General features: G+C 49.7%; 1 protein-coding gene across 5 annotated transcripts; it reads left to right on the top strand.

Moving 5' to 3' along the window:
• Positions 1-744: 744 nt before the first annotated feature.
• On the top strand, positions 745-23,510 carry Wdr5 (WD repeat domain 5). 5 transcript variants are annotated; one of them, XM_028883369.1, is made up of 14 exons: positions 745-870; positions 4,412-4,580; positions 5,135-5,243; positions 5,523-5,596; positions 6,073-6,162; positions 6,312-6,401; positions 6,563-6,646; positions 11,464-11,519; positions 15,355-15,401; positions 18,881-18,956; positions 19,786-19,819; positions 20,122-20,196; positions 20,736-20,823; positions 21,754-23,510. In XM_028883369.1, the coding sequence occupies exons 2-14, from the start codon at positions 4,500-4,502 to the stop codon at positions 21,852-21,854; spliced, it is 1,005 nt and encodes a 334-aa protein (XP_028739202.1). In that variant the 5' UTR covers positions 745-870; positions 4,412-4,499; the 3' UTR covers positions 21,855-23,510. The 5 variants fall into 5 exon arrangements, with proteins under 5 accessions (XP_028739202.1, XP_028739203.1, XP_037060536.1 ...); XM_028883370.2 differs by having other exon boundaries at positions 765-870; positions 4,496-4,580; XM_028883371.2 differs by lacking the exon at positions 745-870 and adding an exon at positions 952-1,313 and having other exon boundaries at positions 4,496-4,580.
• The last annotated feature ends 1,710 nt before the right edge of the window (positions 23,511-25,220 follow it).

Genomic DNA, 25,220 nt, shown 5'->3' with positions numbered 1-25,220 from the left:
ACTCACGAAGATCCTCCTGCCTCTGCCTCCCAAATGAAGAGAGAGTCTTTAAATGGGAGCCAGATTGTAGTGGGTGCTGCGGCTGCCTGGAATGTGAGCTCTGGGCACCTAAGCTAGGGGGCAACTGAATGGTGCAGTGGTTCCAGATGCATGCATAGCGAGAGGTCGCAGAGTCCCTGTATTAGGGACACTTGCCTTTTGTGACCACATTCTTGTTTATCTTCTATGTCAGGTAGCTCATCTCTTGTCAGCATGTAGGCTTCCCCCTTTCCTGCCTTCCGTGGACACTGCTGCAGAGCTCTCCCCGCCGCGATAGTTTTTAAGACCTTTTTCTGAGTATGGGACTGCTCAGCACAGCCTCCTTGTCGCCCAGCTCAGAGGAGAGGCAAGCGTGTCCAACTTGAGCTGTGGCTGGCAGCGGCAGGAATCTCCCGCCCTGCGGTAAGTTGGGGAGGCTGCAGGAGCTACGGACTTCCGGACCTCGTGGACGTCCACCAGTGGCACCGAGAGGGTTCCCAAGATCCCAGCGCAGGCACAGGCCAGGACGGCCGAGCTGTAACCATCAGCTTGGCGACAGAGCCTGGGACAACAGGGGAGGCACATAAGCACGTTCTCTCCCATCCTTCACTGAACGAATCCCCGTAGCTGTCAAACAGGAAGCGAGAGCCACAGGCGGCCCCTTTAAGGCACTCCGCCTCCTCTAATTTTTCTGACCCTCGTCGCCGCCCGTTGCCCTGCCCCCTCGCGCACGCGCACTGCCGCCCGCCTACCGCGCTGCTGCCGCCTAGTCCAGGAGCTCGTCTGCTCTCGCGCGCAGGGCCAGCCGACGCGACGCCAGAGCGCCCGGCCCCGCCGCCGCGGCCCCGGCAGGTAAGAGGGTGAGCCGGCCCTGTGGGCGCGAGGCGGGCGGTGGCCACGAGGGACCGCGGGCTCCGGGGTCCGCAGCGCCGCACGTGTTCCAGGGGCCTCGGGCCGGGCCCGGCGCCGCCTCTGCGTCCGCGCCCCGACCCCACCGCCCCTTGTGGTCGTCACGGCCCGCTCCTCCCACGGCACTCCCCGCTGAGCTCCCTGACCCTCAGCTGTGCGAGCTCCGCGAAGCCCACCTCGGGCCGGCGTCATTGGGCGTGGGATTCACGGTCTCTCGTCCGTCGGGGACAACCAGCCAGTATTCCCCAGGTTTCCTTGGCCACTTGGCGCCTCTCTTGTGTCGCCAGCACAGCCTTCACCTGAGTGAGTTCCAGTGCAAGTTTCTACCTGACTAGGCCTCCCTCTGGTCAGGGGCTTTGTAAGCATTGTCTGGATCAGCCAGGCAGGTGAGCACAGTGGTGTGAAGCTGGGGCTCTTGGGACCAGGGTATCCAGGAACCCGGAGAGGATGGGTTGGAGCTCTTTGTTGGGTTGACCAACTGCAATCACCTGAGGGACTGAAACCGTGTGTCTCTCCACACTTGGGCACTCAGTGTCTGGGGTGACATCCAGGAATCTGCATTTGATTGGAGGGAGAGTGGTGGCCTCTGCCCTTCCGTGGTTAGGCTCGCTCTAGTATAAAGGTGTGTCAGTTGACCACCTCCTTTGTGGGGGGTGGAGGGCAGCCCTAAACCTCCTGCTGAGTATCCTGTTTAACATCCCTCCCTCCCTCCCTCTCAGCTGTCCTCCCTCAATCCAGCTTTCCTGTAGGCTTAAAACCTGAACACCTGGACACTTTTTGTCTAGGACTCCACCCAGTGGAATCGGAAATTGGTGATTTCTCATGTAGATGCTGGCTTCCCTTGTAACTGCTTTGAATTCCTGAGCCTCTGCCTCCTGAATGCTGTGAGGCTGACTGGCTAAAGTTGATGTGGGGGGTGCCCCCCCCCCGCGGGGTTTCTCTGTGTAACCCTGACTGTTCTGGAACCCACTCTGTAGACCAGACTGGCCTTGAACTCGGAGATCCTCCTGCCTCTGCCTTCCAAATGTGGGCTAAAGGGTGCACCCCACCATGCCCAGCGTGATGCTTTCACATGTTAATATTTGGCATCTTGAAGGGAGATCCTGTCCCTGAGGCGTTCCGGGGTGGGGAGGGTGGTGCTGGTGCACACTTGTTTGCAAGGTCATCCATTCACTGTTAGGTGGATCTCCTTATAAGCGAAAAGAAGCTGCTTAGTTCCAGAGCCTTCCCTCCCGAGAGACTTGCCCTGCACTGTTGCCCTCTCCTTTAACTTGGGTAGGGAGATGTGCTGGTCTTTGAAAGGGACCAGCCTCCTCAGCTCCTCCTGGTACCTGTGTGGTCAACAAAAGTGGTGGCTGTGGGAACCCATGGTATGGCCAAATTTGCATTAAGAATAAGCTCCAGGTCAGGCCTGGTAGTTGATATATGTTTGTTAGACCAACTGTATTCAGAGGCTAACACAGGAGGTTTTTGAATATCAGGTACATAGCTAGAGCCTGTCTCTGAAAAGCTAAAAACACCAAGCAGCTGGTATTTCCTGGGCACCAGGGCTTTGTTCCCTGGAGAGGCCTATGGGACCTACTCTCCTCCAATCCTTGCACCTGGACTTGAGCTACAGCAGGATATGACCTTGATGGAGCTGGCTGCAGGTAGAACAGCTTGGCTGCACCTGTGCCCTGTGTGGTGGGTGTTGTTACTGTTCCTTCCTCTAGGATTGAAGACTTTTTATTTATTTATTTATTTTGGTTTTTCGAGACAGGGTTTCTCTTGTGTAGCTTTGCGCCTTTCCTGGAACTCACTTGGTAGCCCAGGCTGGCCTCGAACTCACAGAGATCCGCCTGGCTCTGCCTCCCGAGTGCTGGGATTAAAGGTGGACGCCACCACCGCCCTTTTTTTTTTTTTAATCCTTCATTTGTCTTAGTCTTACATGAGGTCTGTGAGAGGTTTCAGGGTTAATCTCAAAGCTGGAATTTACATCCTGCTTCCTCCTTACATTGATGACCGAGGAATCCACGGCCAGTGACATTTGTAAGCATGTGTTGGTAGCTCTCCTTTGAGGAGTACTCATTTCCCAGTCCCGTGGTGTGCTTTGTGCGATGAATTCATGTGATGGGACCTATTGCTGAGATGGAATTAGCTGTTGCAGGCGCACACGTTTCAGGCTGAGTGCTGTCAAGCTGACTGGAATAGTTACTTCTCTCTGCGCTGCAGCATGCATGTAGTTTGCAGTTTCGCTGCTGTTCCGTCCTGCCGCTCCTCCAGAGGAAACCTGTGCAGAAGTTTGGGGGCTTATCCTAAAATACACCTATGGAGGCAGTGGCCACTCTGGTTTACTCCTGCACCTCTTTTGTAGTATTGTGTGCACTGAGTCCTTGAGCTCTGTTAGCTCTTAGCATTCTAGAAGGCAGCTTTGCACCTGCAGCCTGTGAGGTCTCAGGGAGCCACTGATGGATGAGGTGGTGGCCACTGGGGTCATACTGCTATGTTTTCATGATCAAATTCCTTAGGTGTATTTTAGGATAAGCCCCCAAACTTCTGCACAGAAGGTCCACCTCCTGTCACTTGGCCTATCAGTTTCTGTCAGAAAGCCTTTTTAAAACTGTCCAAGACACTTTGAAGTTAAAGCTCACATGCCTGCACACATCTGGATACTGCAGTGGGAAGCCTTCTTGAGGGTCAAGTTTTTTTCTTAGGCTCACAAAGGGATCAAGAGCAGGTTATCATGCAGAGCATCTGAAGTTTCTGCCTTGGGGTAGGGTGACAACTATGATCCCCAGCTTGGAGCAGCTAATTTGCTGCAGGGTTCAATGTAGTGCTCGTGTTTCTCCCTTTTACCCTTTTTCCTGAGAATCACTGCTTTTTGTTATTCGGGGGTGGTGGTCTTATGCATGTTAGGTGAATGCTCTCTCAATGAGTTATTGCAGCTCAGCCTCAACAACCTTTTCGTTGTTTTGAAACGGGGTTTCTCTGTATAGCCCTGGTTGTCCTGGAATTCACTCTGTAGCCCAGGCTGGCCTCAAACTCAGAGATCCACCTGCCTCTGCCTCCCAAGTGCTGGGATTAAAGGCGTGTGTCACCATGCCTAGCCAAATTTATTTTATGTGTGTGTATGTTTTGTCTTTTTACCTGCGTGTATCTCTGCATACCACATGCATGTAGTCCCTGTAGAGGCCAGAAGAGGGCGTCAGATCCTCCGAACTGGACTTAGAGATGGTTGTAAGCCCACAAGTGAGAATCAAACTCAGGTCCTCTGGAACAGCATCCAGTCCCCTCCCAGTTACCTTTTTTTTTTTTTTTTTTTTTTTTCCTCGAGACAGGGTTTCTCTGTGTAGCTTTGCGCCTTTCCTGGAACTCGCTTTGGAGACCAGGCTGGCCTCGAACTCACAGAGATCCGCCTGCCTCTGCCTCCCGAGTGCTGGGATTAAAGGCGTGCGCCACCACCGCCCGGCCAGTTACCTTTTTTAAAGAAAGGATTTATTTATAGGCCCCATACTGTAGAGTACGATTTAGCTGACAGCCTCTTCCACTGTGACTTCCCCTTCGCTGTGTCCTGCTTGGTGGGCTTCAGAGCCATGGCCACGGAGGAGAAGAAGCCAGAGACAGAGGCTGCAAGAGCACAGCCCACCCCTTCCTCATCAGCCACACAGAGCAAGGTATGTACCACAGGGACCACTGTGGCAGACAGGCTGGAGGAGTTCTTAGGGATGTTATTTCGTTAGTCCAGGCTGCTCTGCCCCTTAAGGTATGCTGCCAGTGTGAGTTCTGATCACACAGCAGTGGTCACACAGAGCAGGCTGTTAGGTGCCATTCCCAGACCTAAGGGGGTGGGGATGGGGTTTAACAAAAAGTACAGTTTGCTTTGAGGCTGGTGAGGAACTTAACATGCAGACCAGGCTAGTCTTGAACTCATACAGATATGCCTGCCTCTGTCTCCCTCTCCCCTTCATGTGCTGGGATTAATTTAAAGACATATACCACCACACTTGGCCAGAAAATTACAAATTCTTGGTGTGCTGAGGTGGGGACTCCAGAGGAAGTAGGGGCTTTGAAGAGAGTGATAGGCGCACACTGACAGTGACATCAGATAAGGTAGTAAGTTCTAGTGTGCGAGTTTGGAACCAGCTAATACTTAATTACTCTTTGGGCATCAAGTGAGATGATTGGGTGATGATAGTTGCCTCTGGCTAAGTTGTACTGTCTCCCACAGCCCACACCTGTTAAGCCAAACTATGCTCTGAAGTTCACCCTGGCTGGCCACACAAAGGCTGTGTCCTCTGTCAAGTTCAGCCCCAATGGGGAGTGGCTGGCAAGTTCATGTGAGTATCCTTCAGTCCTCTGGCTGATGGGAAGGCTGTGTGAACTTTAGCTGAGGGGGCGGGGAAGGCTGACTGTTCCTTCTTACTGCTCCCATAGGTGTGTAGGTTTGTTAGCATTCAGAATGTAATTGCTTATTCATATGTATTGCCACTGTACAGTGAAGGGGTGGGAGGGGGTGGGGCCCACACTTCCACACTTAGTTCACTGAGTGACCTAACCCCTGTATTTTAGGGGAATAGCTACCTTTTCTAACTCCAGCTCCTTTTCAATTCTTTCAGCTGCTGATAAACTCATTAAAATATGGGGAGCATATGATGGAAAGTTCGAGAAAACCATATCCGGTCACAAACTGGTAGGTTTCCTGTGAGGTGCACTGACTGTTAAGTCAGAAGGCTAATTAACCTTTCTCTCCTGAAACTTACTCTGTAGACCAGGCTGACCTTGAACTCAGAGATCGGCCTGTTTTGGCCTCATGAGTGCAGGGAATACAGGTGTGCACCACCATGACCCAGCTTGTCGGGCCTGTCTTCAAGGCTGATGGGTACAGGGTCTTACTCTGTAGTCCAGGCTGGTGTGGAACTGTAGTCATCCTGCCTCAGAATCAGGCTTGCACTACCACACCTGGCTGATTTATATTTTTAGTGCAAACACTTTGGGCCTCCATAGGTGAGGGAGTCTAGGAAGCCTGGCAGAGCTGAGAGTAGTGGCCTTTTGCTAATGCTGTCTAGATTTCCTGAGGGCATGGTGCATAGTTAGGTGGGGCTGATCCTTTAACTGTTCATTTGGATTTGATCTACATGGTGGTAACCAACTTTTTTCTTTCCCAAGGGAATATCTGATGTAGCTTGGTCGTCAGATTCTAACCTCCTCGTGTCTGCCTCTGATGATAAAACGTTGAAGATATGGGACGTGAGTTCTGTAAGTGACACTGGTCTTCCCAGGGGTTACCTGTAGTTGAGATGCGTTGGTTTTGGGGAGGTCTTTAGATGTGCTGGGAAGTACAGGGCTTATATCTGGGGATATAGCCCCTGGGAATCATGGAGCTTGCTGTGCTGTGATTTCTCTAGGGAAAGTGTCTGAAGACCCTGAAGGGCCACAGTAACTATGTCTTCTGCTGCAACTTCAACCCCCAGTCCAACCTCATCGTCTCAGGGTCTGTAAGTGCGTGGGTCTCTCCTCCGAGGGTGATGTGTGAGGTGTCATACTGGAGCTCGGTGTGGGGTAGGCAGGGTGGGGACAGGTTTTGGGTCTCAGGAACCACACTGTTGCTGCTCCTCTGTTCCTGTAGAGTCACTTTAACGTCCTGTCTCATCTTTAGTTTGATGAAAGTGTGAGGATATGGGACGTGAAGACAGGGAAGTGCCTCAAGACTTTGCCTGCCCATTCGGACCCAGTCTCAGCCGTAAGTCCTCCTGACATGTACCCTACATGAGTGAACTTATTTGCTCACATATAGCATCCAGATGACCAGAAGCCAAGACATCTCTTTGTTCTGTGTGTTGTGGTGGGTGGGTGGGGTACAGTGGGGAGCACCATGGGACACTTTGTGGGCTGGAAGGTAGATGGCCAGAGATTTTTAAGGGGGTGTTAGGGAATGAGCTTTCACGGGATAGGGGTGGCTAAATGTAAAGGAATGTGTTTGGACAACAGAGAGCCATGCAGTGGGCACTAAACACAGGTCAAGAGAATTTTGAGTAGAGTAGCTTTAATTAGTGGGTGTGGTGGCATCCTAGGGTTTCTGTTGCTGTGATAAAACATAGTGACCAAAAGCAACTTGGGAGTGTCTTAGTTTTGGTTTACTATTGCTATAATGAAAGACCATGACCAAAAACAAATTGGGGAGGAAAGGGTTTATTTTGCATACACTTTCCCATCATAGTCTACCATTGATGGAAGTCAGACAGGAACTCAAGCAGAGCTGGAATCTGGTAGCAGGAGCTGATGCAGAGGCCACAAAAGAGTGAGTGTTGCTAACTGGCTTGCTTTTCATGGCTTGCTCAGTCTGCTTTCTTAGAGAACCCAGGACCAAGCCCAGGAATGGTTCCTCCATCATTAGTCACTAATTAAGAAAACGCCCTCCAGGCTTGCCTACAGCTCAGTGTTATGGAGGCATTTTCTCAGTTGAGGCTCCCTTCTCTCTGACTCTAGCTTGTGTCAAGTTGACATAAAACTAGCCAGTATAGGAAGAGAAAGGTTGTTTCGTCTTTGTTTTGTTTTTGTTTTTTTTTTTTTTTTTTTGACAGGGTTTCTCTGTAGCTCTGGCTATCCTAGAACTCACAAAGATCCATCTGTCTCTGCGTCTTAGTTAGGGTTTCTATTGCTGTGAAGAGGCACCATGACCAGCTCAACTCTTATAAGGAAAACATTTAGTTGGGCCTGGCTGACAAGTTTAGAAGTTTGTCATGGCAGGAAGGATGGTGGCATACAGGCAGATGTGCTGGAGAAGGAGCAGAGAAATCTATATCTGATGGGCAGGCAGCTGGAAGAGAGTGACACTGGGGTTGGCTTGAGCGTTGGAAACCTCAAAGCCTACCCCCAGTGACACACTTCCTCCCACAAGGCCACACCGAGTAGTGCCACCCCCTGAGCCTATGGGTACCAGTTTCATTCAAACCACCACACTTTGCCTCCAGAGTGCTGGAGATAAAGGCATGCCCCACCCCTGCCCGGGGGTATATTTCATCTATTACTTCTTATCACAGTTCCATCATTGAAGGAAGTTAGAGCAGGAACCTGGATACAGGAACTGTTACATAGGCCATGAGGTCCGGTCCACCTGCATAAAGGTGGCATCACTTACACTTAAGGCCCTACAATCATTAATCAAGAAAACACCCTGCAGACTTTCTGCAGGCCAGTCTTAATGGAGGCATGTCCTCAATTAAGATCCCTCTTTCCAGAGGGTTTGAGTCAAATTGACAAAAACCAACCAGCACACACACACAGGTGGCATAAAACAGATGTGAGCTGCTGATGCCAGGGCCCTCTAATCTAGCCCGCATGGTGTCTGTGCTCTTGTGTTAGCCAGCTGCTGTTCTGGACAAAACAAGTGACAAGTGCCAAACTAGACGGTTCATTGATAATGATGAGTACCACCACCCCCCACCTCCGTCCAGCTGGTCTCCAGGAGGCTTTCTGAGGATGACCTTAACCTTGTGCTCCTCGTGCCTCCATCTTCAAAAGGCTGGAATTATAGGTGTGTGCCATCACACCTGATTGGTTCATTGATTTTTATTTATTTATTTAGGTGCTGGGTATTGAACCCAGGACTGGTGCACACTAGGCAAGTGTTCTACCATTCGTTGATTTCTATTTGTTTGTTTGTTTGTTTACTTGGTGCTGGGTATTGAACCCAGGACTGGTGCACACTAGGCAAATGTTCTACCATTGCCTGTGTCCCCAGCCCAAATTGTGCCAATTATAGACATGGCTCAGTTAGATGCCAACTTGTGTTACAGAGAGACAAAAGCTTCCATTGTAGGATATTCACCTAGGATTCTTGAGGCCCTGGACTTAACTCTCCAGTTCCCAAGAAAGCAAGGGCTCAAAGGGTCCTGTGTCATAGCTGCCTGATGGCAGAATAAGCATGTGTCAGCATTCTGTTGACTGGCTGGACTGACACTTGCTTACTAAAGCTCGGTTAGTTTAGGGTCTTAAGCCTTTTATCCTTTGGCTCAGCAAGACCACCCATATCATGCAGTCCTGGTGTGCACATAGCTCACGTGAATTACAGCCACTGCTACTGTAACCAGTGTTGTCACATAGGCCCAGCTTGACTAGGGCTGGCTGCCCTCCCTCTGGGGTTACATAGGGCACAGTGAGGTTGAACTGAACTCATTTCCGTACTGAGGGTTAGCTGAACACTACTAAGAAAGTAAGTTTGAGGGGTGTGAGTAAAGAGAGCTGTGTGGATATGGGTCAGGAATGGCTATAAGAGACAGGAAGAAGGTCCCATCTGGTCTCCTACAGGAGCTTTGTGCAAGTTGAACTCAGGAAGGCAGCAGGCATAGGAAGCAGACCAACAGCCCCTGGGTCAGCTGGACTCTGCCCCCTGGGGTCTTCTGTTTTTTGGGTTTTTTTGGGGGGTAGATTATTAAATTTGATGTGTATGAGTGTTTCCTTCTGCATTTATATGAACCATGTGTGTGCCTGGTGCCCACAAATGTCAGAGGACATGAGCTCCTCTGACTGGAGTTTTGGGTGGTTGTGAACCGACATATGGGTATGCTGAACCAAACCGGGGTCTTCTGAAAGGGCCGCAAAGGTTCTTGTCTACTGAGTCATCTCTTCAGTGCCGCCTCCTCACCCTTTACAAAATTAGTTAAGTAATTTAGAGACGGAGTCTCAGTATGTAGCTCAGGCTGGGCGGGAACTGGCTGTATAGATAGACCAGACTGGCCTCAAACTCATAGCTGCCAGCCCCTGCCTTCCCAATACTGGGATTAAAGGTATAGGCTGCCATACTCAGCTTTGGCCTTCAGTTTAAATACCCACCCTTTGCTGGGCAGTGGTGGCACACGCCTTTAATCCCAGCACTCAGGAGGCAGAGGCAGGTGGATCTCTGTGAGTTTGAGGCCAGCCTGGTCTACAGTGTGAGATCCAGGACAGGCACCAAAGCTACACAGAGAAACCTTGTCTTGAAAAACCCACCTTTCCTCATGCTTTGCTTTTAAGTGATACTGGGACCGCCTAACTGCTGTCTAGTTGTTATTATCTGGTTCAGAAGAGCCTCTTGGGTATCTATGTACATCTATATTCCTGGGACCCACTTTGGGCCAACACTTGTCTGGGTACCCTCAAAGCTTTTTTTTTAGCACTTCTATCAAAGAGAGGGTCTGTTGGCACAGCTTTTCACACTCACAGGATACTTGAGCTGGTGGGTCTAGTAATGGAAATTTAATTAATGCCCCTTTGGATGCCCTTCAGAGTTCACCACCTTGGTTTAGGCCTAGCCTCAACTGAAGCTTCTTCCTATACTCTCTCCCTAGCTGCAACCTTGACCTGTGTGTTGTCATTGTATTGATGGGACCCTTAACTATTTGCTGTGTCTCACCTCTAGCATAGTCCTGTTAATTGGTCCAGGGTGGGTCTGGGTACCATGTGGACTTGCTATCTTGCTTCTCCAAGGTATTAGCTGCATATTAGCTGTGTGGAAATAAGTGTCAGGTGCCCATATCAATTCCTTATCCCCTTAATGTCTTAAGAATCTGTTTTGTGTATTAAAGATAGGAATGAATGTGGGTAGTTGGATTATCTTGAATTAAGGAAGGAGCTCTAAGTGGTTGACAGTTACAGTTAATGACTGTTCAGGATCTGGCACATACTTGTCAACAGTAAAAAGTGACCTCTGTGGCTCCAGTGCTGTAGAGTCCTGCTTGGTCTGTCAGGTCCGTGATGGCAAGAGTCCCTGAAATCTGAAGGTTGGTTGTAAGTTTTTGTACATGCCTGTGAACCTAGCCCTTAGGAAGCTGAGTTGGAGTATTTCTTAAGCTTATCGCCACACCATACATTGAGAGTTCATCTGTAAAAAGGTTTGTCTTTGGCCACACCTGCCAGAGACTCAGTGAAAGTTACAGAAACTCCCGAGATAGACTCAGCAGGGCTAGAGAAGTAGCCCAGTTGGCAGTGTTTGCCCAGCCTGCACCACAGTCCTGGGTCCATCACCAGCATCGCAGAAGCATAGGCACATGCATAGGCGTGGTGTTCTACGCCTGTACTCCCCGCACTGGCAGAGGCAGGAAGATTAGGGGTAAAAGCTACAGCTACGCAGTGAGTTCAGAGTCAACCACAGCTTCACAAGACCCTGTCTCAAAAATAAAAAGGAAACACTAAGTCAGTTACAAGAGGGCCTAAAGTCTCCTAAGGGCACCAGGGGCTCCCAGTGAAATTTGCATAGTGGCCTGAGTCTCATGGCTGGTCTGTCCCATTGAGCATCTGGTGTGGCAGTGATCTAGGTATCAGACACTCAGGCTTAGTGAGTGAGCACCAGAGCACCTGTGGACCATTCCAGAAAACCAGGTGTCTCTCCTGACTTGAAGGTCTCGCTTTTTGCTGGTGGGAAAGGTGTTGTGGTCCCCCCTCCCACTCCCAGTTGTATTGGCCTTGTTGGGCACCCAAAGGGAAGGTATGTGGTGAGTTCTGTGGGCAGGATACCACTCGGATCCAGAGCCACATGCTGCTGATTAGGAAGTCAGCTTCTTTTCCTCCTCTGATTTGTAGGTTCATTTTAACCGTGATGGATCGTTGATCGTTTCCAGTAGCTACGATGGCCTCTGGTAAGTGAGAGTCTTCTTCATGTAGTGAACAATTGTTTATGGCCTATTGTGCTGTTGTTCCAGCTCTGTGGTGCAGCAGAAAGAGGGGACATATGCCTCAAATTCTAGAAGTCTGTGCCCCTCTGGTTGCAGGTCATTGACAGACGTGTGTTACATAGTTCAGGGGGTGAAAAGCTTTTATAAGGAGGTGGTAGAGATGACTGAGAGGTGAGACCACCCAGGGCAGAGTGAGAGCTTTGCATTCCCGAGTGTGCCATTTCACAGTTGTAGAAAGGAAGTATAGTGGCCCTGTCCACACATCCCATGGATTCTGAGCAGGTGAACCACCAGATCCCATTGTGTGAAAGAGGAAAAGCCCGAGGCGTGGTCTGCAGAGCTTCCAGCAGTGGATGGCAGTGTAGACCTGACTGCTGGGTAGAAGTGCTCAGGGTTCTTGAGGAGACAAGGGAGAGTGTAGGTCACAAGAGGCAGGCAGGCTTAGGACTAAAGTGCTAGTTGTACCCTGAGTTGGAGATCATAACTCTGTGTTGAGCAGAAATAGAGACTGATAGAGAACAGAGTGAGTCTTGTGTGGGTGAGTGAAGCATGCTGTTGGTGTATGGCAGGGTTGATGGGCTGGCTGAATACCCTCACTAAAGGCCATCCATGGCTTTGAGGTTAAAAAGATGTTGGATGCATTTAAATACACCTAAAATTAAAGATACCTAAAATGAAGTGTTTGAGCGGGCCAGGTGACTGACATCTGTGCAGCCAAGAACTGATTTGAAGATAGGCCAGGGCAGTGTGGCCTGGAGTGAACCAAAGGAACTAGAAACCTGTGGGTCCCCAAGCAGTACTGTGACCAAAAAGCAGAGAGTAGTATCTAGACATAACAGAGAAGGTGGCTTAAATTTTACTAATTTTTTGTGGAGCTGCAGGTGGAACCGAGCCTTGCAGTTGCTCAGCCTGAGTTTCACCACATTGACTGAACAGGGCTGGGCTGGGATTTAGTGAAGCCCCTTGGCAATATTATTTGTTTACTGCACATATACAGAGTATTGAGTGATGTCAACTAAACATTTTCTTTCTCTTTGGGGTGGCACAAACTCTAGCAAAAAGACAGTTCTTTCCAAAGAAAGATCAGTTCATTACGACGTGTTTCAGTGTTGCCAGTCCAGTGTGTGTTACTCGGCTGTCACTGTCATTGGCAGAGCAGCCCCAAGACCTCAGGTGGAAGCACACTTGAAACTTGAATTTTCCAGAATGAGTCCAGAGCACAGGAGGTTGGGGAGATGGTAACAGGAGAACCACAGGTCTGTGAGAGTGGGTTGGCTGGAGCCCCAGAGGCTAGTCTGCAGTTAGCACACAGCCTCCTCGTGAGGCTGGAGATGCTGATGGGAGATCAATACCTGAGCCCTGGCTGTTGTCTGCACCTTACTCTGTCCAATGGTAATAGCATCTGGGGCTGTGGTTACCTAGGTGTGCTGTAGCACACAGTCCCCGTCCTGGGCCCTGTGCTTGTCACTAGTGGCCAGAGTAAAAGCCATTGAGACCGTTCTTCTGTTTGCCACAGAGAAGAATACCAGGTGGCAGCGATGCTGGAGGGAAGTCTGGGGGCACAGAGCCCCTTCCCCCCAAGTGTCCTGCCCCCTGGCACCTGAGTATGTGGACCAGCCTTTAGTGCTCGACAGTGACCTAGAACCTGGGATAGGCACCAGACCATGTGTAGACTTGGCTTTAAGAAACTTTCCAAAAAGTTAGAAACAGTTTATTGAAGAAGCTGGCAAGAAGGAGCTTAGAAAGTTGAAAGGAGCACACCCTCATCCCAGCACTGTGGGAGCAGAAGCTGGCGCAATTGAGGATTTGAAGACGTTAGGGCTGCATGGTGAGACCTGTCAGAAAGGGAGACAGAAAAGGTGGTGTAGTGCAGAGAAGTAGGAACCGCTTGTGAAAGGCGTGTTTGATAGGTAAAGAGCTAAAACTTCGGACTCAAGTAAAGGTGAGCAAGGTGAGCAATAGGGAGGTGGTCCCCTGAGTTCGGAGAGGACAGGAGCACCAGCAGTGCACTGCTCTTGACCCCTCTTTTCCTAAGTGGACCCTGGAGATGTGATGGAGGCAGACACCTTAAAGAGAGCCGGAGGAAGTGGTGAATAGTCTGAGATTACTCTTGGGGTCCTGGGATCTTAAAAATTATTAATCAATTAGTTTATTAGAGACAGGGTCTCCTTTTGTAGCCCTGGGACTCAAATGCAGACACTCACAAATAAAAACTAAAAAGTCACCTATGTGGTCCTTCTTCCCTTGCCGTATCAAATTCTTGCCATCCTCATTTGTCACTTGGAAAGTGTAGGTAAGCATAAATACTTGACAATTGTCCCTCAGCTAGTAAGTGACAGACCAGGATCCCCTTCTGAGTCAGCTGCGCTGCCCAGCCTCTTGCTGTCTGATTTGTGGGATTATCACACATTTGCCAGGTTTTAAGGTGACTGGTTTTTTTGGGCCTGGAGTCAACCAAGAAGATGATGAAAAAAGAGCTTTGTTGACAATTAAATGCTAGGATATTTAGGGATACTTTGATAGGAGAGGGGAGGAGCCATGGAGAATGAGACTGCTTGAGCACATACCCTGGGGAGTTCAGGATGGAGTTACAAGTCACCATCAGTCACTCTGAGCCTGTGTGCCAGTAGGTGGTTGGGTTTCAGAATGTTTTTGCTATTGTACAAAAGTGAATTTAAAAGAGGCCAGCAGGTAGTGCATGCCTTTAAGCCTTTAATCCCAGCACTGAGGAGGCAGATCTTTGTGAGTTCAAGGCCAGCTAGAGGTACATAGTGAGACTCGCAAAAAAGAAAAGAAATCCACAGAGGATTCCAGTTGTGGCAGCTTACATCTGTCATCTGGGGATGAGGATCAATAAATAAAAAAGTGGCTGCAGAGAAGTGTCACCGGGCATGTGCTGAGAGGACTGAGCAGAGAGGAAGGACGGGCTGTTGCTTCTAGATCAGACTAGCTTGTCCCAAGAGTGGAGACTTGGAGATGTGGAGAGGCTGCATGTGGGTGTGTTGGGGATTGCCTCACTTTGGGGAATGGTATATGGGGCCTGGCCTGGGTAAGATTTAGATTCAGTGAGAGCATGGGGGATCTGATTGGGAAGAAGCCTAGCAAAGAGCCAGTGTCCCTGCTTCAGGGTTCTGCTGAAGAAGTGTGTGGATTGTTAGCAAAAGTCATAGACCTTTGTATCTGCAACCATGTCAAAGCCTGGCATATCCTCTCTGGGATGGTGATCTGAACAGGTTCCTGGTCATAAACCTGTGGGGATATCCAGGAAATGCTACAGTCTTTATTTTGTAACAGCTCAGCCCTCTGTGGGACACACTGGCCATTGGTGGCCCTTAAATTAGAATGTAGAGAGAGGACAGGCATCTTTTTTTGTTTGGTTTTGGTTTTTCAAGACAGGGTTTCTCTGTATAGCCCTGGCTGTCCCAGAATTCATTCTGTAGACCAGGTTGGCCTCAAAGATCTACCTGCCTCTGCCACCAGAGTGCTGGGATTAAAGGAGTGCACTACTACTGCTTGGCTTTTTTTTTTTTTTTTTTTTTTTTTTTTTGAGACAGGGTTTCTCTGTAATCCTGCCTAGAGGACAGGTGTCCTTTATGCCAGGTTGGGAGACATTCTGGGTCAGGTGAAGCCCACCCATGTGTGCACGTAGTTTTTGCTCAGTCTCTAGAGACAGAGAGTAATTGTTGTGTGCAGTGCGGTGCTGTGGGAATTGGGAGAAGTGCCCTCCCAGAGCTCAGTGGGCCTGGTGACAGCACTCACAGCAGTCTGTATTCTCACATATTCTATTCTTGCTTGACAGCCGCATCTGGGACACTGCCTCTGGCCAGTGTCTGAAGACGCTCATAGGTGAGTGCTCTGTTCTGTCTAGTGGGGGATGTGGAGGTGGGTAGAGGAGGGTAGGGGCAGGCTTTCCCCGGCCTGCCATGTCCTGGTGGTCCTTATAGAGTATCTGTTTTCAAGAAGTCATCTTTCCCTTCTGTCCTGCACCTCCTTGCTCTGGAGGGCTCATGGTATGTCCACCCTGTCGCCCTTACTGACTAATAAAGCTGCCCATGGAACTTCCTCCCCCTACCAAATCTCTCATGCTCACGTGGGATCCTAGGAGTGCTTTACATTGTTGAATAATGTCCTTCGTAGCTATTTGGGGCCCTGCACTTGCCACCTCTGCTCATCAGCCTCAGCCTGCCCCTGGCCCCTTCCTCCCTGGAGTTGGGGATACATGCTCACCTACTAGGGTACTGCAGGGTAGGCAGAGTGTTGGGAGCAGGACAGGCCTGGCTCACAGGTGGGTGGGTGGGTAGGTGGGGTGTTGGAAGGATGTTACTTGGCTTGGCTGGAGTTCAGAACTTTAGGTCAGCAATGTGAAGGGTTGGCAGGCCATTTTTTGTCAGTCTGGCTTTGGGGGTAGCTAGGCTGTTGTGATGAGTTGCTACCTCCCTAGGCTGTTAGGAAAACTAATGTGGCCATTCTGGCCTGCCGGATTGCTTGGATAGAATGCCTGAATTGGCAAAGAAGATAGGAGCTCATTCTCAGTTGGAGTTAGGTGGCCAAGCAACAAGCATGGGCAGGATGGCTTCTGACATCTCTGGCCTGCAGATGCCATGTACACCCTTGTGTTTCTCTGTGCTCAACTTCTTAATGACATGCTCACATTTCCCACCCCACCACTGCCATCACATGTGTGATGTTCTCTCCAAAACAGCCCCTTGCTGTAGCTCTAGGTGGGCCTCATGAGTTTGAGGACACAGTTCACCCTGGGATAATGGCTTTTATGCTTTTCTTGCTGTGTGGGGCCACCCTTGGCTTCCTGATTTCTCAGAGCAGTCCCAGATGTCTGGTAGTAAAGTTGTCCTGTCCCTGCCACTCCCAGCCATCTACCAGGGACCTCTCTGGTGCTAAGTCATGCAGCAGATACTGCAACAAATACCTAGTGCTTTGTGTAACCGTCTGCTGCCCTGTGGGCAAGGGTATTATCCTTGGTTCACAGGGTAGCATCTTAGGTAAAGAGGTCAACTAGCTGGAAAGCTGCATAGCAAGCCCAGTCATCCTTTGGTGTCTGTGGGAGAGGGACCTTATAGATCCCAAGGTCCTCAGATGCTCAGGTCCTTTGAGATGATGCAGCGTTTGCATGTGACTGTGCACTTCTTCCTATGGTTTAAATCTTGAGGTGGTTTAAAATACTGGGTGTATGAACGTAACATGCCAGGAGGCGGTTGCTGTACTGCACTGTTGGGATGATAAGGGTAGGCAGGTACGCATCCAGTTTAGGTGCAGCCATCATAAGCAGCTTGAAGAGGCTGCCCCAGGGTGGAGAATACTAGAGTTAACTGCACTCACTTACCTTCAGCAGTTCTAGGGAACAAATTCTGTTTGGTTTTGTGGGGTTGTGGGCTTGTTTGTTTGTTTTTGTGACAGGGTCTCAACTGTGTAGCTCTGGCTGGCCTAGAGCTTGCTTTGTAGACCAAGCTGGTTGTGAACTCATAGAGATCCACCTGCTTCTGGAGTGCTGGGATTAAAGGTGTGCAGTACTATGCCCAGCAAATTCTGTGCTTTAAAAAAACAAACAAGGCCGGGCGGTGGTGGCGCATGCCTTTAATCCCAGCACTTGGGAGGCAGAGGCAGGCGGATCTCTGTGAGTTCGAGGCCAGCCTGGGCTACCAAGTGAGTTCCAGGAAAGGCGCAAAGCTACACAGAGAAACCCTGTCTCGAAAAACCAAAAAAAAAAACAAAAAACCTGTATTGTGTGCCCACAACCCCTGCACCCCCCCAGTACACCCATGCAACACATGTGTGTTTCTGTGTGTTTCGTGGCACATATGTGGAGGTCGGGGACAGCTTTCAGGAGTTCGATCTCTTTTCCTACTATGGGTTCTGAACTCAGGTTGTCAGGCCTGTGCAGCAAGTGCGTGAGCTGTATTGCCAGCCCTGGGGTTTTGTTTTTGTTTTCCAAGATTTTTGTTTGTTTCCTGGCTGCAGCCTCTCCCCTCCCCAGTCCTCTCCTCTCAGTCCCTCTCTCTTATTCCCCCCCCCCCTTATGTCTATGTCTCCATCCAGAAAAAGACAGGTCTCCTATAAGTATCAATAAAACATGACATATCAAGTTGCAGTAAGACTGAGAACCTCCCTATATATTAACAGCCCTGGGTTTTGAAACTTGTAGAATACTTTATTTTATATCACTTGTTGGCTAAACTTTGGTCTGCGGTGGGCAGCCAGGTACAGGGCCAGGATTTAAATCTGGGCGGTAAGCCCTAAACTGAGATAGGCAGGCCTATTTGGTCCAAGGTCTGTTTCTTTCCCCCATGTCTCTTCAGGTTAAGAAACTGATTCTTTTTTTTTTTTTTTTTTTTTTTTTTTGGCAGAGGGTGTATTTCAAGACTGTTTTTCTGTTTATCCCTGGCTGTCGAACTTATTCTGTAGACCAGGCTGGCTTCAAACTCAGAGATTTGCCTGCCTCTGCCTCCCCGGTGCTGGGATTAAAGGCGTGTGCCACCACCGCTTGGCTAGAAATTAAGATTATGATTAGGACTTACTCAGCACAGGTCAGTGATGTTTCTCCAGGGATCTGTTTCAGAGGTGACCTGGGTAAGGAGCACACGTACTGTTCCATGTTGACTTATCTGGCCTTATCTGGCCTCACTCTCTCGTGTCCCTTTCAGTGTGTGTGACCAGTCCCAAGGAACCAGTCCCCCTGCGAACCCCCTGTGGTAATGCGTGTGTCAGGATGCAGCCATCTTTGTATGCACACCTTAGGGCCTGGTAGGCTTCCTTGGCTGGCCAGGCAGGCACACCCCAGGACACACCCCTTCTCACCCTTCCACTGTGAAGGAGGATGTGGCATCGTTGTGCCTTGGAAAGCAGCTTTTATGTGGGCAGTTCTAGGAGGCCTGGCTCTTCAGCAGTGCAGCAGTCCCCCTACCTCTCCTTACCAAAGGCTGAGGCTAAAGTCAGCAGCCTGGTCTTCAGCAGGCAGAGGCGCGACCATGATGAAAGGAGGGCTTGCTTGACTGAAGAATGGGAGTGTGTCTATAGGACTACCCTAGGCCAGGCGGCTTTCTCCAGGGGGTCAGTTCAGCTCTGCTGGGGAGCTTTGGGTCTCCTTTCACAAGTGGTGAAGCCTTGTATTGGCAGGGCACTGAGGTGAAGCCTTAATGTGAATAACCAGGAAGGTGATGGGAGATGGAATGTCAGGCTCTTGGAGGGCCTTCAAGGTTATGGTAATAGTACAGGTGGCAGGGGCCTCACACAGATGTCCTGCACGGGTGATGGGGAGCTGTCCTGCCTCTCTACTCTGCCAAGAGTCAGCCTGTCTTTGTTCTGTGTAGATGATGACAATCCTCCAGTGTCCTTCGTGAAGTTCTCTCCAAATGGCAAATACATCCTGGCTGCAACTTTGGACAAGTGAGTGCTTTAACACAGCCTTCATTGGTGGAGTTCCTCTCCTGTTGTGTTCTTCCAGTAGCCTAGTTAAGGGCTTTTACATTTGTGCATTAGAGCTCGGCCCTGGACTGTGGGCTGAGGAGCGGAAGAAAGGCTGACTGTCCACTCCAGCTAGTTCTAATATGAGAAGGATTTGAGGTCTAGGCTGTTTCTGCAAGGCAGATTTTCTACACAGAGGTGACGCAGGACAGGTGACCTCTGAAGGCCTTCCTGGGCCTCTGAGATCTTGACTTTTGGTTTGTTTGCCTTCAGTGCAGGGCTGGAGCCCATGGCCTCACACAGGTGAGGCTGGCTTTAAAGCACTTCTCAGTCTCTGAGCACCTTCATGTAGCAGAATCTCACTGTCACACATGCTGACCCCTTTCTAGGTGCTCATTTAAGCTGACACACTGTATAAAGTCTTAAAGGAACCCTGCCTGGTCACCCCTTCTAGAGCTGCTTGATTGGCATTATCCTGGTTAGCCTACCACTTCTCCCCATGGTTGGCATGAACCTCTGTCCCAAGGACGAGCAGAAGATGCTTACCGTGAAGTTTGTCCTGGATGTTTCTGGAGCCAACCAGGTTTTCCACATTCTGCTTGTAGCCAGCCACTGGTTTTGGGAAGATAGCCTGCAACCTCTTCAGTCTCTCTTTGAAACTACAAGTACTAGCTAGGTTCCTTATGTTTGCTCTTGTGTGTCATGGAGTGGCTGAACGTCCTGACACCCATGGTTGTTGGGAAGTGGTGGCATCAGAGGCTGGGAATGGCCAAAGATGAGCTGCCCCTCACTCCCGCTCTCTCTCTTTCAGCACGCTGAAGCTGTGGGACTACAGCAAGGGGAAGGTGAGCTTCAGGCAACCCAGGTAACAGGTTGAGGGTGGTGCAGCAGACCCAGGAGGTGAAGCAGAAGAGACTAAGAGCCGTCTTCTTTTTAATCAAGTTTGGTACAACTGCCTTTAAAGACATGGTGTTGTGTGAATGGCTAGTCTGCAGGTCAAAGTTGGGGCCTATGGCTCTGTCATTGTATGTGTCTAGAATATTTTCAGAATATATTTAGGCAGTAGTCGGATATGCGTGCCCAGAACTTGGAATCCTCTGGAATGAAAGAGGACCACAGAGCTAACAATGCACACCCACCTTTTCAGTGCCTGAAGACGTACACTGGCCACAAGAATGAGAAGTACTGCATATTTGCCAACTTCTCCGTGACAGGTGGGAAGGTGAGTCTTCCACTGAGCTGCTCTTCCCCTGCCAGCTCTCTCCTGAGAAGCCACCCATGAAGGTGGCTTCATGTCTGGTTTTAAAGATTTATTTATTAAGTATACAGCATGTATGACTGCAGGCCAGAAGAGGGCACCAGATCATTACAGATGGTTGTGAGTCACCATGTGGTTGCTGGGAATTGAACCCAGGACCTCTGGAAGAGCAGTCAGTGCTCTTAACCTCTGAGCCATCTCTCCAGCCTGGCTTCATGTCTTTATGAAGCTTCCCTGAGCCTATGGAGCAAACCCATACATCCCCTCCTGAATGGAACTGTGGTGTCTTGTCCTTGAATCTGGTTGAAGATCTAAGAGCAAGTGGTGACTGGATAGAAACTCAGACTCACCGAGGGGTGGCATGGGAGGCATTTGGCATGTCCCCAAGCTGAAGGAACAAGGGGTCAGAGTGGTGCCAGGCAGCTTGCCTGTTGCTGCCTACTCAACACATAACTTACTGGTGTCTTGCCTGTCCTTGCTGGCTGCCTGCTGTACTGCTGCAGTGGATCGTGTCTGGTTCTGAAGATAACCTGGTGTATATCTGGAATCTGCAAACCAAGGAGATTGTGCAGAAGTTGCAGGGTCACACAGGTGGGTGGAGCCACCCAGGGGAGTCTCAGTCCTCCGAATGCTTGGTTGTCTCTGCAGTTTAGGGGCACACAGGCAGGAATTACTACTCTGTTCTGCCTGCCATCCCAGCCCTGCAGGCCTGAGAGGGCATTCAACTACCTTGGAAGCAACATCAAGGGCTCTCGTCTGGGTTCCTGGGCCTGGTTGGTTATAGATGTTGACTCAGATCTAGGCCTCCTGGGAATGTAGCTTGTTTTCCTCACTGGAGACCAGGCATGTGGAGCCTGACAGCTGCTGGCACTGCGACCCAAAAGTGAATATGGACAGTGTCTAACCTGCACGATGAGCTGCGTTTCCTGGAGGCTCCATCCCCTTTCGGGGATGCTGGTTTTCCATTTCCTAGGCATAGTTCAGCTTTGAGTCCAGCACCTGATTCTGAGGTGTAGCTCTGAGTAACCTCACTCATTTTTCTAGCTGTTCCTGCCTGTCCACTCTCTGTGTGGGGCAGGGATAGATAGCATGTGCCCCTCTGCAGCTCTTCTTTCTGACAGAGCAGTTGCCCTCATCTGGGAGTAGCTTGGTTACATTTGCTGTAGTTTCTGAGCACCCAGGGAGCAGGCAGAGTCAGTGGCCCTCAAGTGCCCAGCCCAGGGGTATGGTTACCTCTTGCTCAGGGAGAGCAATCTCATGAAGTTTGTGTTGGTGGTAGAAGGCAATGGGAGTGGTCAGCCCTGGGACCAGGGAGGAGGGCAGGAGACAGGAATGAGGACCCCGCTGGATACCCACGAAGTTCCCTGTGCCCAGCAGACAAAGGCTATGGGGCGTGTTACTGTAATTCCTGGCATTCTGAGTACTCCCCGAAAACCCTGGGGTGCTGCTGTGCTCTTGAGGCCAGCAGGCACGTGTTGCGACTGCTGCTCCTGGAGTGGCACCCGACTCACTCTTTTTCAGACGTTGTGATTTCCACGGCTTGTCACCCGACGGAGAACATCATTGCCTCGGCAGCGTTAGAGAATGACAAAACAATCAAACTGTGGAAGAGTGACTGCTAAGTCCTGGCTCCATAACGACTTCAGGAAGCCGCCTGGATTGGCAAGAAACACATGTGGGGCAGAGGTGTGGGGCCAGGCTAGGTGACAGGCCTGGTGCACCTCCTCTCTGAAGATGTCGGGTCAGGGGAGTGCACACTACCGAGTCTTGATAGCCACTGTGACATTTCTTGCCAATTCTGTCCCTGCCTGGGGAGTTCCTGGTCTGTTCTGTGCTCAGAGGCAGCAGATTTTTAATTTTTTATTACAAGAGTGAGTTCAACTCGTCATGGGTTGTTTTCCCCAGTAATTGTTCTGTATCTTTTTGGTATTGTATTGCCCAGTGTACACTGGAGCAGGACCTGTAGCCCCATTCCCGTTCCCTGCCTCCAGCCTTGGCCTGCTTGTTCACGTTCCCTTCCTGTAATAGTACCCAGCGTGTTTCCAGGACTTTCTGGAAACATAGAAAGGTTGTAAGTTGTATCCGTGTCAAGTCTCTTTGTATTTTCGGAGTTGATAGGTCAACACTGACCTCTCAGTGGTTGCACAGTGTCCTCTTGTCACTGGTGTCACTCAGTAAGCTACACACACTGTAATAAAAGGTGGGTTTGGACCCTCTGTGGCCCTGAGTTCAGACAGGAGCTCATCCACACCTGGCTTCTAGAAAGTTCCCCCAGGGCAGGGGTTGGAAAGATCTCTGGGAACATGGATCCTTGCTGTGCCTCTTCTTTCCCAATGACTTCTGTGGGCACTGAGTGTTTGAGAGGAAGACCTTGAGTTGAAAAAGAGTGGAAATCTTGGACAGGCATCATGTGGGGTGGTTCTGGTCCTCTCCATTGTGGGTGAGGCTCAAGGTCACCTCTGCAGGAGGGAGGGGTTCATTGTGGTGCTTATCCCAGCAAATACAGCCTTCTCCCTTGGCCACTAAACCCACCAGCCACACAGTCCCTGCCCCAAATGGATCCTCTATTCCCTGGCTTCTGTGACCAAGACTAGGAAGAGGTGATGGCCAGGCTCAGAGCTGCATTTTAACAGCTGCTGGCTATACCCAGGGTGGCCTGCCATGGTAACAGAGCACAGAGGCTCTATGGATATTTCTGGTCCAGATGTTTGGGTGAGGCTGCTAGGCACAGGCATGGCTCTGGAGAGGTTCTGGGTTTGCTCTGGCTGCCGCAGCCTGCATAACCAACAGGTCTCTATGAACCCAGGTTGTCCTGGTCTGTGGTTGCTCTGCTTTGACTTTGCTGAGGACCTGTCCTCAGCCCATGGTCTAGACAGCCCTTTGTTGGCCACTTTATCCTGGCAAGAATCCTAAAAGATGTTGGAAAAGGTACTTCCTACACACTCCTGTCCCCTGTTTTTGGGAGACGATATGCACATGGGATTAAAGAGGGTGGCTTGTCACTGACATGGGTCCTGGGGCCTGTGGCATCTATTGGATAGATGTGCCTGGGTTCTGGTCAGCATTGTGGGCATGTTGCTGTGGGGTTTCTGGAGGGGTGTTGAGGTCCTTCCAACTGTGGCCTGGTGTGCAGCCCCCTCCTGAGGGAGGGAGCTTGCTTGCCATGCTGAGCACAGTATCCCCAAGTATAGTTTATTTTTTCTACAGTTGAACTCTGTTGTAGATTTATGTAAAAATACATTCTCTTTTTGGAAATAAAAGATTTTCATGTCTTGTAATTTTGTCCCATATAACTTCTTTTAAAGGAATTCATTTTGTGTATATAGATACGTTGCATGCGGGAGGTCAGAGGACAAGCTATTGTTTCCTCCCACCTGGGGAGGAGACTCTTCACTAGGCTTGGTGCCAAGTCCTGTTACTTGTTGAGCAGCCACTTTACTGACAGTCTGTAAGAATTAGCCGGGCGGTGGTGGCGCACACCTTTAATCCCAGCACTCGGGAGGCAGAGACAGGCGGATCTCTGAGTTTGAGGTCAGCTTGGTTTGCAGAGCAAGTTCCAGGACAGCCAGAGCTACACAGAGAAACCCTGTCTTGAAAAAAAGAGAATTTCTTAAATTTTTAACCAGGCAAGGTGATGCATGCTTTATTAAGTTAATGAGTTCCAAAGATCACCAAGAGAAGGAAACAGGAAGCTGCTGGGAATGCACAAAGAATGTTTGTGGTAAGCATTTAGATAATGAACTCTGGAGGCCTGCAGTTAAGAGTCACCCTGTAATCCCAACACCAGATATAGTCAAGATTAGCCTGAGCTATATAGTGAGACCCAGTCTGAAAAACAGCCTGTATTAGGGTTCTCTAGAGTCACAGAACTTAGGGAATGAATCTCTCTCCACACAAACATACATATATGGAAATTTATTGGAATGACAGGCTACAGTCCAACAATGGCTAGTTGTGAAAGGAAAGTCCAAGAATCTAGTAGCTGCTCAGTCCCACGAAGCTGGGTGTCTCAGCTGGTCTGTATATGCTGGAGTCCTGAAGAAGTAGGTTCCAATGCCAGTGCATGTCCCACCAGGCAGCTCCCAAATAAAGAAACAGACATTATGAAAGTTTGGCCTATAGCCTAGGCTCGTTCCTAACTAGCTCTTACAACTTAACCCATTTATATTAGTCTATATATTATCACATGACTTTACCTCTTCCATCTTGCACCTCCTCTTTCCTCTCCTTGTCTCCTGGTGACTCCTGCATACCTTGACTCCTCCTCTTCCTTTCTCTCTGGAAATCTCACCTATACCTCCTGCCTAGCTATTGGCTGTTCAGTTTTTTATTACGGCAATCACAGCAGTCTATGTTCATCCAGTGTACAAATATCCCACAAGTGAAGGGATGGGTGTGCTGACAAGGCAGGGGCAAGCAGGCAAAGACCAAAGCCGCCTTCCATTGTCCTTAGGCTTCCAGCAGAAGGTGTGGCCCAGATTAAAGGTGTGCCTTCCCACCTCAAGGTCTGAATTAAAAGTATGTGTCTTCAAGTGTCAAGATCCAAACCAAAGGCATGTCTTGCCTCAAAATCTGGATCACAAGTGTGCCCAACATTTCTGGATTATAATTCATTCCAGATACAGTCAAGTTGACAACTAAGAATAGCCATCACAATCCACCCCTTGTCAACTTGACACAACCATCTCCTTATGATTAATTTTTAAATGAAAACAAATAACCTGGTCATAATGCCTAAATATAACTTTCATGCACAATTGCAGACACATTATATATCTAACCAGGTCATAATTACACCTAACATGATATAACTCTCGCACAACCCAAACATAATGTCTTTGGGGGAGCATCCTTTTAGTATCTCAAACTTACCTATGATAGCCACTGATACTCTCTTAATTGCTGTTACAACATATAAGGAAATTGGAAGAAAACACATTTTTCCCCCCCGAGACAGGGTTTCTCCGTGTAGCTTTGCGCCTTTCCTG

The sequence above is a fragment of the Peromyscus leucopus genome, chromosome 4 (genome assembly GCF_004664715.2).
Source record: "Peromyscus leucopus breed LL Stock chromosome 4, UCI_PerLeu_2.1, whole genome shotgun sequence".
In the NCBI taxonomy this organism is placed as follows: Eukaryota; Metazoa; Chordata; class Mammalia; order Rodentia; family Cricetidae; genus Peromyscus; species Peromyscus leucopus.
The sequence above is the reverse complement of the archived record's forward strand: the minus strand, read 5'-3'. Positions and strand labels throughout refer to the sequence as shown.